Consider the following 17,618-nt stretch of genomic DNA (forward strand, 5'->3'; position numbering starts at 1 on the left):
AAATCTGGCGCACAACAAACTGGGCGTCTTGTATGGACCTAGCAGACTTTTCAATAGTGACCAACTGCCTACCCTGTATAAATCGCAAATAGATAGTCCAACAATAAACCTACATGATTCTGTGCAAAGTAGGGCGATCCGTCTGATTGACAATCCGATGTTGACAGTCCGATTGTCATCTAGACTTAATGTATACGTACTGATACACGAACGCGAAACTCGACGGACACGAGAGGTTCACCCGAATGAGAACGGGTTTTTTTTGTGTAAATCGGTTTTCCTCGTTCGTATAATCCGAAACTTTACAAGATCCGCATAAATAGATCCCTTCTTACAGCCCCTGCCGTAACCCGCCTAATAACGGGGCTCAACGGGGTGGCGGTGTAGTTTGCTTGTCTTTATAGACAAGGGCGCTCTTGTGAAGTGCAACATTTATTTTAACACCTAATACATTAATCTATTACATAAACAATAAATTAATCTACGCGTAGAGTATGTTTTCCGGTTTATGCTAATGTGCTAATTTCTAATATAAAATACTCAAAGAATGATAATAAGTACTTCGAAATTGAGGTTTTAGACTCACATTTTCGGAGTCTTAAATTGGTACAAATATAAACATAATACCAAATCACTACGTCAACTGGTATGACTTCTAGTGCGACACTGCCATCTCAGGTGACAGTTCTCTTGTTGGTAGTGCGAAACACCAACAGATGCAGAAAATGTGAAGAGGATGAAGAGACTCCAATTTACCTTTGGTGCCAATGTCCCGCCCTGTTGAAACAAGGCTTAGATACCTGGGAAGACACATTGTAGAACCAGAAGACACAGCCACATATCCAATAACAACACTGGTAAACTTTATCAAACTGGGATACTGTTAAAGGAATGAGGTAAATGACCCAAGTGCTAACAGGAACTATACACTAACCATCTGCTCTTATTTAATCTAAATTATCATTTCACAACGCTACCAGACAATCCGTTTATGTGTGTAAATTGTCGATGGAAGCGAATACCGATGCACAAAAAAATTAAATACTAACTAAGTGTTGTTGGTGTCAACTCTCTCTGAATTACCATGACTAATTTTTACTCTCGTCATTATGCTATGTAGGTACTACACACTTATTAAACCCTTTTAAACTTCATGTCAAACTTACTAGAGTAGTCCCAGTATCTTCCGATTTTTCGTTTTCATACAAAACGTGTGAGAAGCAAGAGGACGATTGTCGGTGACGTAAATACGACCTATCTCTGGGACTGCTTTACTCACTATACTGTAACTACTAACTACATACTTATACAGTACCTACTTATTTATCTTTTTTATTATTTATGTACTATTAGAATGACCGGTAAAACTCACGGGATATTATAATTGCTGGATTTGTAAAGCTGAAAGTATATTTTTTTTAAATGTTTGCCTTAAGATCATTGCCTTTCGAATGAACACCGTTAGCAAACATGAAAAAAAAACGAAATTTGTAAAAAACATTAAACAAAAGAAATACATATTTCAAATACAAAATTATTAATTAATTAATTAATTAATAAATTAATTAATTAATTTTGCTTCGCTTGTCTGAATCGTTCTCACAATCAATTCCAATTTTGAAACTGGAGCAAATCCCAGTTCAACAATTTATGGAATACAATTTACATATACACACAGATACACAGACACACACCCGAAATTATTATTTTTGATTCACTCACTATACTCCTTTTTTAAGTTATATATAATAATTTAGCTACATTTAAAAGCCTTAGTGATTAGCTGTTAAAGAAAGTAACTATTAAATTATTCTAAAAGCCCCCACCGTCCCTACACGGCACAACATACATTGTATGTTATTGTGAAAATTTCCTCATTGGGATTAGCCTTAATTAGTAAACATGCAAAACAACATTGGCCGCGTTAAAAACGTTCATTTCTACTATGCTTGAGCAAAGATAATCCATATGAGTTTTCCCATAAAATTCAGAAACACATTAAGCGGTTTATCTTCAGTATTTGCAAGATTGAGCTTTTTCATACCGCCTTCTTGAGTAAATGCACAACTACAGTGGGTTTACCAAAAAGTTTTTTCTTTGTTGTGTGCGAGAATGTGCCTGTCAAGATTACTTTTCATAGAAAATATAGACCTGCATATAGGGCACGTAAATGGTTCCTGTCCAGCGTGCATGCGCATATGACCATCAAGATTGCGTTTCTGAGAAAATGAAGAAACACACAGACTGCATGCAAAGGCTTTCCTTACAGTGTGCCTGAGAATATGCCGCTCAAGGTGAGTTTTCCGCAAAAATGCAGCACTGCACTGCATACATGCAAACGGTTTATCTCCGGAATGCGTCATAAAGTGCCTATCCAATTGAAATTTCAAAGTAAATACAGAACTGCATTGGGTGCAAGAATATGGTTTCTCTCCGGTGTGCGTGAGTGCATGCCTAACAAGATCAGATTTCTGTGTAAATACAGAAGTACACTGGGGACATGGAAATAGTTTTTCTCGGGTGTGCGTGCGGATATGTCGGTCCAAATGACATTTCTGAATATAAGACGAACTACACTGGGGGCAGGGATAGGGTTTTGGTCCCGTGTGTATGAGGACGTGCCTTACAAGTTCGCATTTCTGAGCAAATAAAGAACCACAGTGAGGGCATGAAAAAGGTTTTTCTCCGGTGTGTATGAGGATATGTCTGTCCAAATTAGATTTCCGTAGAAAAGCAGCGCTGCAAGTTGCACATGCAAACGGTTTATACCCAGAGTGTGACATGATATGTTCTTTTAAGCCACCTTTCCGAGAAAATACTGAACTACACTGATTACATGCAAACTTCTTTTCTTTCTTGTTGCGTTTTAGGCAGGAATTCGAATCGCTTTTACCGACAGCTTTCTTGTAATCTTCATCGCACACTGACGTGTCAGCAGTTTCGATGCGTTTGTGCCCATCATCTTCAGTATCATTTAAAAACTGTTGAGAATCTGCAAAAAAAAACATTTAATTATGTATAAAATCCAATTATTTTGATGTGTAGATCCGTAGGCAAATCAAAACTGAGCACTGAAAAAGGGTTAAAAAAAGACCTAAAACATCTCAGATGAGATTTAATTTTTTGTTTAAATAAAATTAATTTTACAATATATTACGAAATAATATTTTTTTTAATTTATAACTGGACTAGTTTCACTTTGTAACGGGCGTCTTGATTATAATAGCGTAAATAATTTCCTTTGCCCTTTTGACTGCGAATGATTGTTCATCATTGGCCGGTTGCTTCTGATTTTTACTTTGAAATTTGATGAATTTTTCATATTCTGCGAAACAACTCGTCCTTAGAAATAGCAAAATGTAGTTACAACGCTAAATAGGTACAATTATTTAACCCTTTAGGTCTCTTGCATTAAATTTCTGAAATGTGAGGTCAGACAATCGGAGAATTTTTTGTGTATTTTCGCTTCTTAATAAAACCCCAATAAATGGTATATTTCTGAACGAATCCGAAAACTAATAGTTGTTTTTGAAATGTGGTGAAATACGGAATCAAATATTATTATAAGAAAGAACAAATATTTTTTTAAATATTTAAATTTTGAAATCAAACACAAAGAGTTTTAAAAATGACTCGCCGAACGTTTTTCGTCTAAACATTGAACCAAAATTACTTATAAGCATTAATAATAAATTATATATAAGTCCCCTACGCTTTTAAGAATTATAATGCTAAAAATGTCAGATGCCTAACGGGTTAAACATGTTTTATTTTGCATTTAAAGGTACTTGTACCGTAGAAAGGGACGCTTAGATTGCTTGGGCATATAGAGCAAACGGGCAAAGAAAGGAGTGTAAGGAGATTATATGATGCGAATGCGAATGGTAGCAGAAGTCGGGGACGCCCGAGGAAGACATGACACGATCAAGTGAATCAGATACTCGAGTCGTGTCAGGAGTCCGAATAATAGAAGAGTATGTATAGAATCGGTTAAAAAAATGCTTAGACTATTATCTTTCAAATGTGGACTACATGACCATCTTAGATCATACGACGCACGTCGTGAATACTTTAAGATTAATACACTTAAAATAAGAAGGTAATTGACTGACTGACTAATTTGTTTGCATAAAATTATCCACGGCCATCTTGATACCTCATTATGTCTTAGCAATATTGAAATAAATGACTCCAATTCCCATTGTTTAAGACACCATAGCATTTTTCACCTGAATATTTTCAAACATAATATCACCTATTTTAGCCCTCTGACCCAAATGTGTCGACTGTATAATAAGATTGAGTGTGCTGAAGTAGATATTTTCGTCGATAATCTATACAGATTCAAAAATAATATTCTGCTTCTGCTAAATAATATGTTAAGATAATTTATATTATGTATCACTGTAACTCTTGCGTCTCTTGTCTCTCCTAGTATTTTTCGTCATTTTAGTGAACTTATGTACAATTTTTTATTATTATTTGTTTGGTTTTTAAATCGTACGTAACCTGTATTTAATTAATTTGGATAGTTCTCACGTGAGTGAGAACATCTGTAAAAACCCAGTATAAATAAATGTATGTGACGATGTATGAATGTGAATGAGGCAAGGAGTGTGCGCCAAGACCGAGTTTTTTTGGCGGTCCGTCTTCTCTGCCTACCCCTGCTGGGAAGCTGCGTGATGGTTAGTTAGTTAGTTGTACCGTAAACCAATAAATGTCCCGTTGGCGTCATGTATCTTTTATTAGGAGATTTTTCAATGTGGATGAGTGTTTCAGGCTATTAATTATTGTTTGTAAAATAATTTTTACCCTTTGTGCTATGCATAAAAAATCTTGTCTTAAACATTAGTTTACCAAAAAAATAATAATTAATAAATATAAACATACCTGCATACTGACCAGGAGGTATAGAGTACTGCGAACCTTCTATTTTAATATCTGCGTATGAAATTTGTATTTCCGTGTATGGTTCATCTTCTACTTCCTCAGCTTCAGTTTCCGACACGTCTGGCATTTCAGACTTTATGGGAGTGTCGTCCATTTTACCCTAAATATGTATCTGGTCTGAAACGTTGAAACAAAGAACGTTGAAAGACACAAAGCTTTTATTAAGTTAAAATACAAGCAAAATGCAATCTTTTAAATCTACACGCTTAATACGAACAATTTATTTTAAAATCACTTTGTAGTAGTTAGATAATAATGAGAAGTAAGTATTTCAATATATTTCAAAGGAACCGAAATTTACTAAGCATTTAATAGTATGAAAGACAAACATTCCCAGGTTACGAATAACCTGAAAATATTTTAAAATCTCCTACAACCATCACAGTAAGCGGAAAATGTTGCTTGCGTTGTGATGAAGGACTTAGCCAGTCGATGAATTGAATACACTACGCCTGGGTGAGACCCAAACGCGATACCAACTCAGCCACTGACAGGTAATTTCGTTATATCGTTAAAATTAAAATAGATTGTTCACTCGGCGTCCATCGTTATTGATGTTAAAGTTATAAGGATTTTCCTTATACTTTTCTTATTTACACCAAAATATGAACCTATGATCCTGAAATATGTTATTAAGTTGAAAGTTGTGGTTTAATTAAAAAATAAATTTAGCTAAAAAACTAAGGTACTTAATTATTTCCCTAACTGACGCACTTTTAGACACATATTATAGAAATTACACTCGTTTTTATAATAATAATAATAATTTATTCCAGAATATATGCAGTGGTAGTGCAATGCAATACATTCCACATTTTGAAATAATATACAAAATAAAAAAATAAAATAAAATAAGAAAATACACAGATTTAGGAAATGAAATAAAAAGAATTTGGCATTCTCAGACTATAAAAATATAACCATTCGTTATTTCGGCTACTGGCATTATACCTAGCTCTCTCATTAAAAATTTAGGCGTATTAGATCTATCAAAAAATTTATATATAAAGTTGCAAAAGTCGGTAATTTTGAATACATGTAGGATAACGAAAGATTTTTAAAATATTTATTTTGAGGGATTAGTAGGATTTATAGGCCCTGTTAGGAGTTCTACCGAGCCGAACCCTCTGATATGAAAATATCTCGAGTCGGTGAATTATTTTCCTATTTGATCTCTCGTGATTTGACATGTTGTTCTTGTATTGCTTTATATTTATTTTGCTTATATAATGCACTTGCATAATGTTGATTGACTAGATGATCATTTGTGGAAAAGTGTGTGGAAGGGTTTGGTTTTTCCTATGGGGAAGATTTGACCCGGACATAAAATCGGAAGATTAATGTAAGAAAAATAAAAATAGAGAGGCGATTTCTATAGGCACAAATATAGCGGAATTTAAGTGAAAAAGAAGAAGATAAACACAAAAATTTATGTTAGCAGCCGTTTTATAAATATTACTTCAAGAAACAACTATTAACATGCACAAGATAGGTTACTAGGTTCTTAGTTTGGGTTGATTAAGTAATTTATGCGTATGTAGATTGAAACGAAACATATGTAATTATCACTCCATATAAAAAAGTTCAAAATGGCGGCAAAGGGAACGTTTTATAAGGTAAATTATGAACTTTGACTGAATAAAAATTGAAGTATAATGAATATATTACGGACGTAAATTATTGTATCTTGTAATCAAGTTGAAACAAAGCGTAATTTCTCAAATTTGTGCCTATTAAAAGTAAAGCGGTAAGGACAATATTTACTTTAGCAAATAACTTGAATTATTTTACATTTCTGGATACTGAAATAAGTACTTCCAATTGTAATTATTTATTTTTTAGTCTGTTACTTTGAATGCATAACATAATGTAATTAATTTACACTTGTTTTATTTAAAAGCTCGATGGGTATTAATAAATAAATAAATTATCTCACTGATACGAAGTTTAAAAAAAAAACATAATAATCGGACTAAGTGTGTCTCTGTTTTCTATATATTTACCGAAAAACATTGTTGCATCTGACATTCTGTGGTCATACTACGAAACGTAGCGAAGACAAGTCATTTTACAGAAACTATTTCAGAACCAGATGTCAGAAAATTATGAAGATCGAGAATAGTCCGAAAGTTAAAAATATTACAGAAAGTCTACCTTGAATCAAGCACCAACTAAAGAAACGTCCGCCATAGATGTCCCCTGGGGATAGGTGCAGCGGATTATTCCCTGACTTGAAAACAGCACTTTCTACGACAAATGTTCTACAAATTCAAGCATTCTATCAATCACGATGTATTTAAATCCAGTTCTGCAGTTCAAGGAATACGTAAAACAAATCTTAATTAATATAAAATGAACAAACGCGTCACTCTGCAAAGAGCACAAACGTCAGATGACAAAATGGCGATGTTGTCCATAGATAATCACTTTCACGACTGACGAGAGGCTAGATAACAATTTGGTTCGTAGTTCGAAAATCAGTTTTGAATAATGCCACAGGGAGAGGGCATAGAAATACGAATATCATATGTCAGATGTCAGATGAATGTTATGAGATATCTTTTAAATAATTTAATGGCCGGTGCTAATTTGTATGACAATTTATAGGTGGGACAACGCTGGGTGGCACGCGTACATTGCCACCGGCCCAGGAACCTCCCGGCAACATTCGCTTTATGTAAAAACTATCTGAATTGTACCCGGAGTTGCAAGGGGTTGGCCTTAGGAGATAGACATTTAAAATCACGGAATTTTCTGAAGGCCTTTTAACGGTATACAATTCCTTAGTACATTATATTGATGAATCTCATAAGGTTTAGCCAGCGTTAGCAATTTAAGCGCCCGAAAATATTTTTTTTCCACTTGAATAGAACATATGGACTCTTCTCAACTTTCTATAAATATAATAGGTATATACCTACGTATAATAAAAATTCTCTAAATGATAGTGAAAAGCCTATGAAAACCCGTTGTGTAGTTTTATATTAATTGCCGGAAACCCGGGCGTTTAATGCAATTACATGATCAATATTACAAATGTGAAAGTAACCCGCCTCAATAGAAGATTTCTGTTCTGAGGTGGGTACATAAATTTGCTTACACATCACAGACATAGGAATTAATAGACGAGAAGATAATGGCGAGGGGTAAAATCAACTGTTGAAGAACGAAGGGAGTAAGGCTGACTGTGATTCGTCAATAAATCAATCTGACAGTAAATAGGCATCTCGCATTATAATATCACCATTTAGTTCTTAAAAGTAAAATCTGCCTTTGAATGAAAAGACATTTTTACATGGGAGCGCAAATTACTCGCCACGTTATGAACTAATTTGCGAAGTCCAAATTCGGCAAAGTAAGGCAGCTTCTATGTTCAGAGTCGTAGTTAGTTTCAGAGTATTTAGTTAAGACACTTTTACAAATGTCTCATAATTTACTTACCCCAGTAAACAACGATGAGCACACTTGAGAATCGCTACATTGTGATGTGATAGTATATTTTTCTAAAACTGATCCATATAATACGGTGTGAATAAGCTCAAAATAAAGTAAAATAATGCTTACTTATGGAATATAATACGACAATTGGGTTTATTCTCTTTTTCACATCTATTTTTACAAGTTTTCATATCACAAGTCAACATTTTGCCGCGTTATTTCGTAAAATTAACCGATGATGCCTCGACCATAGTTCGCACAAGAATGATGACGTCACGTTTTCAAATTTCACTTGAGGCCATATGCGAGCCCAGCCGGCTCAATGGAACCGGTATGGGGAGTGGGGATAATACGCTTTTAATCACTTACGGCAGGTCTACTAATATTAATATGTCTTTGTTACACATACACATACATTACAATTATACAATTATATATATCAATATATACATGGAGCATTCCATATATAGTTTGTGTGTTGAGAATCTTTTTTGGAGTTTTGGGATTTTTTTTGGAGAACTTGAACACATCTACAACAGAAGTTGTAGATGTGTTCAAGTTTAGAGACAATTTGACCGCCCAAGATGACATTGTGGATTCAACATCTGAAATGTATGAATCTTTGGGTCAGAAAAATCATTATAATATTTGTCTACTTCAAAAAAAGCATCTGACATTAATACATTTAATAGATAACAATTTTCTTAAGTTTTCTTTTCTTGCGATTCACATACCACGGATTGCGGCATCCCACAGGAAACTGTTCTGAGACCTGTTTAATTTATTATATACGCAACAATGTGTTTAATCCCTATTCAGTGAAAACTGCTCTGATGTTTGATATTATCGTTTTTTTCTATATGCTTTCCCGAAACCTAGGCATGAAACATTTCTATAAAAACTTATAACATTTATTGCAATTTCAACACCTATACGTGTCAAAACGCTTATAGTGCAATAATAACTGTTTAATTTTATAGATATATTATGTAACGTTATCAACAGATGTCACTTTGATTTTACAATAGGAACCATTTTGTTTAATTTGTCAATTTAGTAAATTCTTGTTTAACGCTGAAAATCTATGTTCTTTTGATTTCTGATAGCATTTATTTCTGGTCAAAAGCAGCATTAAACAGCTTGTGACCGTAGCGTCTTTGTGTTTTTATATTATAAAAGGAATTAAACGGAAAATTAAGACGGGAAATCATTATTTACTGATTAATTCGATATCGATTTTCACCATTCATTAGCGTAAAATTGAACATACCGAATAAAATTTGATAAATTTCTTATTGCCGCACATTTGTGCTCGTAAACATAAATAAATTTCATCAAAAGACATTGAATTCTTGGTGTTCAATGCCTACCTACGATAAATATATTATTTTCCTAGTTGATGACTTAAATATTGTCTATGTATCAGCAAAACCAAAACCAAATTTCCGACGGATAATTTGACATCTGATAATCCCTTTGTCCTGAAAACGAACTCTAATTTATATTTTATGCCTCTATTTATACATAATATTGACGCATGCATTTAAATCAGTCGTCCCATGTTTGGAATAGTTAGTTATTGGTAAGTTCTACTACTGTTACGTTTTCGGTACGATTCTGCTATTTCTATGTTTAAGATTATATGAATGTTTTTCCTTTACAATAACTTATATTTAGAATAACTTGTTTCGATAGCTCTTGGAATATTTCCGGCATTGAGTCTCATGTGTATGAAATAGAAAAAAGGGGGACGAAATGGTACTCTTGAGAGGATGCCACCAAAATATTTAATGTCTTACCTTTGGTCCTGTTGTCCTCCCTGTTCCCTCTCTCTGCCAGCACAAAAAAAACTTGCACGTAACCCGGAATTGCACTAGCAACCTGTGGTCGGTTAGCTGGCTCATGAGTTGTATATTATCAGTAAATAAGTTTATGAACACTTAAATATTGTAATTAAAAACCCCGAATATGTTAATAGTCACAATTGATTTCATGCATTTTTTTAGTTTTATTTGCTACACTAAATATGGTCTTTTATTATAACCTTCTTGTAACTACGTTACGTCCAGTTGAACACGTCTTCTATTTCTGTGAAAGTATTGTAAGCAATCTAGATATCCAATAATCGGGGATTAAGCTAACATTTAAGTTTGTTTGTCGTTCACTAACAGTCGTTCAACCTAAATCGCTCTGTCTAAACGGGGTATACCACATACCCAACATTTAGAATACTTAAGGTCCATTTATACATTTCATTAAATGTACAACAGCTGTGACTCTGGCAGGTGCGATGCTATAGTTAGGTCGATTATGAGGCAAGTACAAGAAGGTATTTGTTTCGCACATTTGAAGACTGCCAGTATTGAAGTATATTATTAATGCATTACATGTAGATATAAATAAAAAACAATTTTACTACCGACTAAGTACAACAATGTTTTGGTTCCAACCCTTTTCATTTTCGCGTTTAATCTCTTTTACACTGCCTCGAATATCGCCGTTAATTACCAAAAAAATGATGATTCAGAATATATATTTGATTTCATAAAAATGCAGTTAAATTTAAAAAATATATATTGTTGCTTCGTGTGCAGTACCTTCCTAGTTTAAACAAGCCCTTGTTGATTCTTTTCTTAGTCTATGGCTTCAAAATTGTCTATGTATCATCACACCAAAACTGTAACGAAATTGCTGAAGTGGGTTTTCGCCTCTAATATTCGCTTTGTCTTGTCAACAAACTTTAAATCTTCGTAATATCCCTCTATTTCTACATAATTACACGCACGTCTCATGCTTGGGATAGTTATTGGTAAGTTCTACTACTGATACGTTCTACCCGAGTATTAATCTGATATTCATATTGCTTGCAACTCTAATTTTGCCGTCGTTGTTCCGGATCGAACATTCCGAACGTCGACCTTTAATTTGGGCTACGGAAAATACACAACATCGACGTGTCCAAATGTTTTTTTTTTTGATTTAGACAATTTGAAAGTAATTCTGATTTGAGGTATGTTAGATTTTCAACAATCAATTCTTATTAATTATTTTTACATTTTCATGCCTTATTTAAAACTAGACCCTTGCGAGTATAGCCTACTGAACCTACTGAACCTCGCTTTGATTAGCTGAAGTATGTATTAATATTTACAAAAATAATATTAAAAAATCTGTTAGTTAATATTCAAAAATCTGTTAATGAAATAATAAGAAAATACACAGATTTAGGAAATGAAATAAAAAGAATTTGACATTCTCAGACTATAAAAATATTACCATTCGTTATTTCGGCTACTGGCATTATACCTAGCTCTCTCATTAAAAATTTAGCCGTATTAGATCTATCAAAAAATTTATATATAAAGATGCAAAAGTCGGTCATTTTGAATACATGTAGAATAAAGAAAGATTTTTTAAATATTTATGTTGAGGGATCGGTAGGATTTATAGGCCCTGTGAGTTCTACCGAGCCGAACCCTCTGATATGAAAATATCTGGAGTCGGTGAATTATTTTCCCATTTGATCTCTGGTGAGTTGACATGTTGTTCTTGTATTGTTTTGTATTTATTTTGCTTATATAATGCACTTACATAGTGTTGATTGACTAGATGATCATTTGTGGAAAAGTGTGTGGAAGGGTTTAGTTTTTCCTTTGGGGAAGATTTAACCCGGACAACAAAATCGGAAGTTTAAAATATTTAAAATAACCTTAAACGCATAATTGTCCATTATTGCATGAAGTTGAATCAAAAGTTTTTTTTATTTATTTTTAAATGAGTAAAAAACGGCAAATGTAGGTAAAAATTACCGAATCTAGTGTCGACGATTATTTCAACCGTTTTCCATTTTCGAATTGCATATTTTGGAGCAATTAAACTTCAATGTCAACGTTTAGTTTCTAACCATTAAAATGTATTTCCAAATGCTCACTTATATAGACTTTTTTGAGTAGCTATTCTTACAAAATATTCAACCATTTACAACTGCGCATGAATACGTTCCGCTAAGTCAATTGTTTTTGCTTCAGGTCCATATTTTGAGCTTCGACCAGTTATCGTATCGCTTTCATCGCAGTGCCATGGATCTCTCCAACCCAGAGAGGGTTTCCATTAAGACGGAACCAGGGTCCCAGGAAGAAGGCGCAGGTGAACTGCCGTATACGGTTATAGACATCGACCTCTCAGATGTAAAGCAGGAATGTTTTCACTATGTGAAGAGTACTCCGACATCCAGTAAGTTATATTGAATTTGTAATTTCTCCGTTCTTTTGTGTTACGCAACAAGGACAAATGCCTGTTAACGACTTCCCTTCTTGCCGTAGATTAGCTTCTTTTATATAATCTGTCAAATGTTTCCTAACAGGAAACATTCAACTTACAATGCTTGCAAAAGTTCCCGATTTCAATGCTATTGACTCATTATATTTCGTCAGTGAAATAATTCATTTTGCGTTCCCGTATTTACTCTATTTGTTTTGTGAAATATAATTATTATAAGTACCTAAACGTATCGTTTAATAACTGTCTGGGCTAACTTTCTTTACTTAAATCAACCTTATTGCCTCCAATATTATTTTCCCCTACTTGGTGGTTTCATTGATATGATTTGAAGAAAAGCAGGATTGTGTGGGTATATTAGTCTGACCTATTACCAATGCCATAGCTGGCTTACTGATAGTTCAAAGTTAACACTGATTTAACATTATTAAAAGTTTACTCAAGCTTTCATGTAAACTTTTTAGTAAGTTTACATTATTAAAAGTAACGTCAAAATGAGATAGAACCACGGAAGTGATTTGAAATAGTATCGACTTGACTAATCGAAGATCAAGAGCGCATAGAATTTCGATCTTAGATCTAAGGACCGTCAATGATGTTTTTTAATGTCGCTAATGTAGGCTGCCAGCTGTTGAATGAATTATTCTGTCCCCAGTTTAGTTCTCTCAGAGATGGATGACGTTAATTTGTCATTTTGTATATATCAGTGCGTCTAAACTTCATATTGTTGTTCATTGTTCATTCCAGATAGTACGAAAATAGAAACTGTTTCCATCAAGGCAGAGCCAGGATCACAAGAGAATGGAGGGTATATTCCTTATACTGAAATTGATATAGACCTGCCTGATGTTAAAAGGGAATGCTTAGAGCACTCTGAAAGAATTACACGGACAACAGGTAACTTCGAATTTCATTTGTTCAAATTCGTAGTACGTACTTATTTTTTTCAATACTTTACTACCTAATTTATTTTACTAAGCTTTATTCGCTTTCTTTTTCAGACCTAATAACAAACTTGAAGACGCATCTTGTGGAAAAAATCATTTCGTGTCCCTATTGCAACTACTCATGTTCGTACAAGTCAGTGTTAGCGCGGCACTTGCGCACCCATCTTGGAGGAAAAGTCATTTATTGTAACCAATGCAACTATTTTTGTTGTCAAAACGAAAATTTAAAATGTCACATGGTCACTCACAGTGGAGAAAAAACATTTTCATGTTCAGTCTGTCTTTCTTCTTTTAGTCAAAAACAACAGTTAAAACGTCACATGCTTACCCACAGTAGTAATAAACCTTTGTCGTGTTCAGTCTGTAAATCTTCTTTTCGGCGAAAACAAAATTTAAAAACTCACATGATAACTCACACCGGAAACAAACCCTTTTCATGTTCAGTCTGCAGTTCTTCATTTTGGCAAAAACAACAATTAAACCGTCATATGCTAACTCATAGTGGGAACAAACCTTTTTCATGTTTGGTCTGCGACTCTTCTTTTGGGCAAAAGCATCATTTAAAACGACATATGCTAACTCACGGTGGAAAGAAACCTTTTTCTTGTTCGTACTGCACCTATTCTTTTGGATTCAAACACAATTTAAAACGTCACATGCTTACTCACAGTGGTGAGAAACCTTTTTCATGTTCAGTCTGCAAATCTTCTTTTCGCGCAAAAGGAAATTTAAAAGGTCACATGCTTACTCACAGTGGTGAGAAACCTTTTTCATGTTCAGTCTGCAAATCTTCTTTTCGGCAAAAAGGAAATTTAAAAGGTCATATGCTTACTCACAGCGGAAACAAGCCTTTTCTTGTTCCAACAGCAGTTATTCGTGTTCACAAAAAGTAAATTCAAAACGTCACTTGCTGACTAACAACTTATGAAAAAAACGTTTCATGTTCCTTCATCAGTTATTCATAGCAAATCAGATCTAACGAGATCCTTGCGCACCCATGATGCTTGAAAAAAAACTTTTTTTGGTTTTCCTTTTGCAGCAATTCGTGTCGTAGCAAATCTATCTTGACGAGACATTATCGTATCCAGGCTGCAAAGAAAACAATTTTATGTTCCGGCTGAAGTTATTCATTTTCTTAAATTCTACATTAAAAACCTCAAAGGAAATTTTTTTTTTCTTGTTTCTATTGCAGCTGTTCCTGTCACAGCAAGTTAGTTTTTTTTTTTTCAAATTTTTTAAGTAAATAGAAACAATTTTCTACAAATTTAAGGTAGTTTGACAAAGCTGTCATATGGCAGCTTGTCTGTAGGTTCTACCAATTAAACATTCTACTAAAAACAAGTTATACATATAGGTAACATAAAAAAAAAAATTCAAGGATACATGAAATTTTCATACATTAGCCACAGCTTTACCATTTTTGAACATAGTTTCTCATTATTTTCAAATTTAAGATTCTTATTGATTTTATTGAAAATCACTGGAATTACACATTGAAGAGTTCGGCTTCCATATTTATTTAATATTCGAGGAGTTATTAGACCTCTTCCTTCTTTAAATCTTGTGGTATTTTTGTGAACCAGTGGGTGTTTGTATGAGCTTTCCCCCATGTTATCCATACTAACAGTGAACCAAAGGAGACCTTTTATTGTAAGCAGGCTCTCTGATCCATATAGTGCTTTTGAGTTATGTCTCTGATTGTAAATAGTAGATGTGACAATATTTTTCACTATGGCAGTTTGTAAATTTTGAATATATTTAATGTAAATAGTGCTTGCGTGTTCCCCAAGTTCGAATTCCGTATCATAGGATGGATTCGACCATCGAATAGTAATTTGACCATAGTAATTTGTTTTGTTCCTGAAAACAAAAAATAAAACACTAACGGGCTTTTTCACCAAACCCTTATAAAGTTTATCATAACTATATGTCACATAAAATTATGCATACGATAAAGTTGCTCATAAACCTAGGTGCGTTTCACCACAGAAAACAAGGTCCCACGCAGCTATTAGACGAATCTCGAAGGCAACAGCGCTTTTATAATGTCTAATGCAACGCCTGTCTTTAAAATGCGATTGTTTCTATGGAATTGCAAACGTCAAAACGGTAAACAGACGTGGTTTATTTATGCAGACGACATTTCTGCCCAATTCATTCTTGGTAAGTACAATAGTTTTTGGTATTGTTAATTATTATGCGATCTTACTAGAGATTTGAGTCGAATTAAAAGATTTGTCTTATTTTTCAGGATGAATAAACGAGATCGTAGCATTAATTTTACGAAAGACGAGTGACAGTGTAAACAAACTACTTGAATATAGCGACGCGGTGATGTCCTTAGGAGATAACGGCATCAGGTATTATAATATTACAAATGAGGATGTTCAAAGTCACACAATGTCACGCACTGATTCTTTTGAATTATTGTTCTTCCTGTTAATCCCTAAAGCCTTGCAACGTGCATCTCGAACTGTCAAAATTCAGATTCCATATAAATTCGCTATTTTTTAATATATTTCAAAATAAAATACTGTTCTTGAATGTGGATTAAAGACTCTCAGTTTTGTGCAGTACAAATCGACTTATGCACTTAAAAATATAAAATTTTGGAACTCAAACATTGATAAAGTCACTTACAAATGGTTTTTTCATCATGAAAACTGTAATTACTACTTTAAACGAACCAAAAAATGTATTTAATTAGACAAAGATGTTATAAAAGTTATTGTCCCTTAACTTTTTTTAATTTAATATGAAAATTTGCAAACCTCGACAAATATTTATCAAACGCTAAATGTTTTTTCATAGAATTATTTGAATTCTTTTGGGAGCGTTTATAGTAAATTACTAAAAACGCACTATTCTCTCTTATACTTCCAGATAACCCGAATGCCATTGCAGAAGAGGTACTCATGGAGGTGTTCTCCATAGAAGAAGATAAAGACGAAGCATTCCTCGATAACCGTCCACTTCCAGGGCTATTTTTGGATACGCAGTCTCCGATCCAGAAGCCCCCGCCTCAGACCTTATGCCGTGGGATAGTTGGACCATCCCCCTGCTTCGCACGCCTCGATGATCAAGCAGCCGCAGCCGGTGTCTGCTGTGAGGCGGCCACTGCCTCAAATAAGCCGCCGTCTCGTTAAACAGAATTCCCCAGACTCCAGAGGGTCCTGATACTTGAACACAATTTAGGAAATAGGAGGAAGATGATAAGAGGCAATTGAAACTGAAAAGCACAATTAAAAATTGCAATAATTAATTAATGTTTTTTTTAATTCCATTCCCTTTTTTAACAAATATATATTTTTAATACATAATTATTTACAAATATAGAACTTAAATTATAATAGATTATTAAACAATAAACATTATTCAATGATCTCGTGACTGGATCCAAGCTACCTCTCCTGGAAGCAGTTGTATCTAATAATTAAATTGGCATAGCAGATTACTTGCGTGTTCATACAGAACACACCATTTCTGTTGAGGCGTACTTCAGCATTTTTTCACCTGAAATAAGAGAAAGTAATTTCAATAATCAACATTATTATTTCAGTGCAATGGCAATGCCATCAGGCGACAACACTGTGCTTGTCACTTGCCCGATGAGTCTTGTGAATGAAGTTGGCTAGCGCTTTCATCATTTTAATAGTCTTCATTGATTCCGATGACTATTTATCACTATAGTATGTACTACTGTAGTATGTTATTGAAGTAGCAAAGATTCTTACTTGGTGACATTGCGATTTGCAACATGTTTGCAGGATAGCCTTTAGGAACTGATCCAAATTATAAATAAACCTCTTTTGGGAGCCAGGTCCTAAGGGAAGTGAACGTACACTGGACGGAGGTGTACAATAGCCTCCTAGCACTTCTTTTTGGTGCAGCATTAATCCTGAAAACAATTATATTATGGTGTATCTATGTACAATGCTTGTAGCAGGATATAATAATATATTATGTGGGCACACAAAATAACATTACACACAGTAACTAACGTCA

At 34.0% G+C, this 17,618-nt stretch overlaps 1 protein-coding gene and 1 long non-coding RNA gene across 2 annotated transcripts; one reads left to right on the forward strand and one right to left on the reverse strand.

Moving 5' to 3' along the window:
- Positions 1-1,835: 1,835 nt before the first annotated feature.
- On the reverse strand, positions 1,836-7,334 carry LOC149414015 (uncharacterized). Its single transcript, XM_089643978.1, has 3 exons — positions 7,105-7,334; positions 4,891-5,067; positions 1,836-2,992 (listed from the first exon to the last, which is right to left on the reverse strand). The coding sequence occupies exons 2-3, from the start codon at positions 5,042-5,044 to the stop codon at positions 2,079-2,081; spliced, it is 1,068 nt and encodes a 355-aa protein (XP_089500104.1). The 5' UTR covers positions 5,045-5,067; positions 7,105-7,334; the 3' UTR covers positions 1,836-2,078.
- Positions 7,335-15,740: 8,406 nt separating this feature from the next.
- LOC149414016 (uncharacterized) lies at positions 15,741-16,816 on the forward strand. Its single transcript, XR_016304009.1, has 2 exons — positions 15,741-15,776; positions 16,497-16,816. It is a non-coding gene; the product is annotated as an uncharacterized LOC149414016 (long non-coding RNA).
- Positions 16,817-17,618: the final 802 nt, after the last annotated feature.

The sequence above is a fragment of the Hesperophylax consimilis genome, chromosome 20 (genome assembly GCF_061612785.1).
Source record: "Hesperophylax consimilis isolate HC1 chromosome 20, BYU_Hcon_1.0, whole genome shotgun sequence".
Classification (NCBI taxonomy): Eukaryota; Metazoa; Arthropoda; class Insecta; order Trichoptera; family Limnephilidae; genus Hesperophylax; species Hesperophylax consimilis.

What these genes read in the sequence shown, in the direction of transcription:
- LOC149414015 (XM_089643978.1), bottom strand. Translation starts at nt 5,044, where the DNA reads ATGGACGACACTCCCATAAAGTCTGAAATGCCAGACGTGTCGGAAACT. An exon ending in ACCTCCTGGTCAGTATGCAG is followed by an intron (nt 2,993 to 4,890) that starts GTATGTTTATAT and finishes TTTTTTTTGCAG; the next exon opens with ATTCTCAACAGTTTTTAAAT.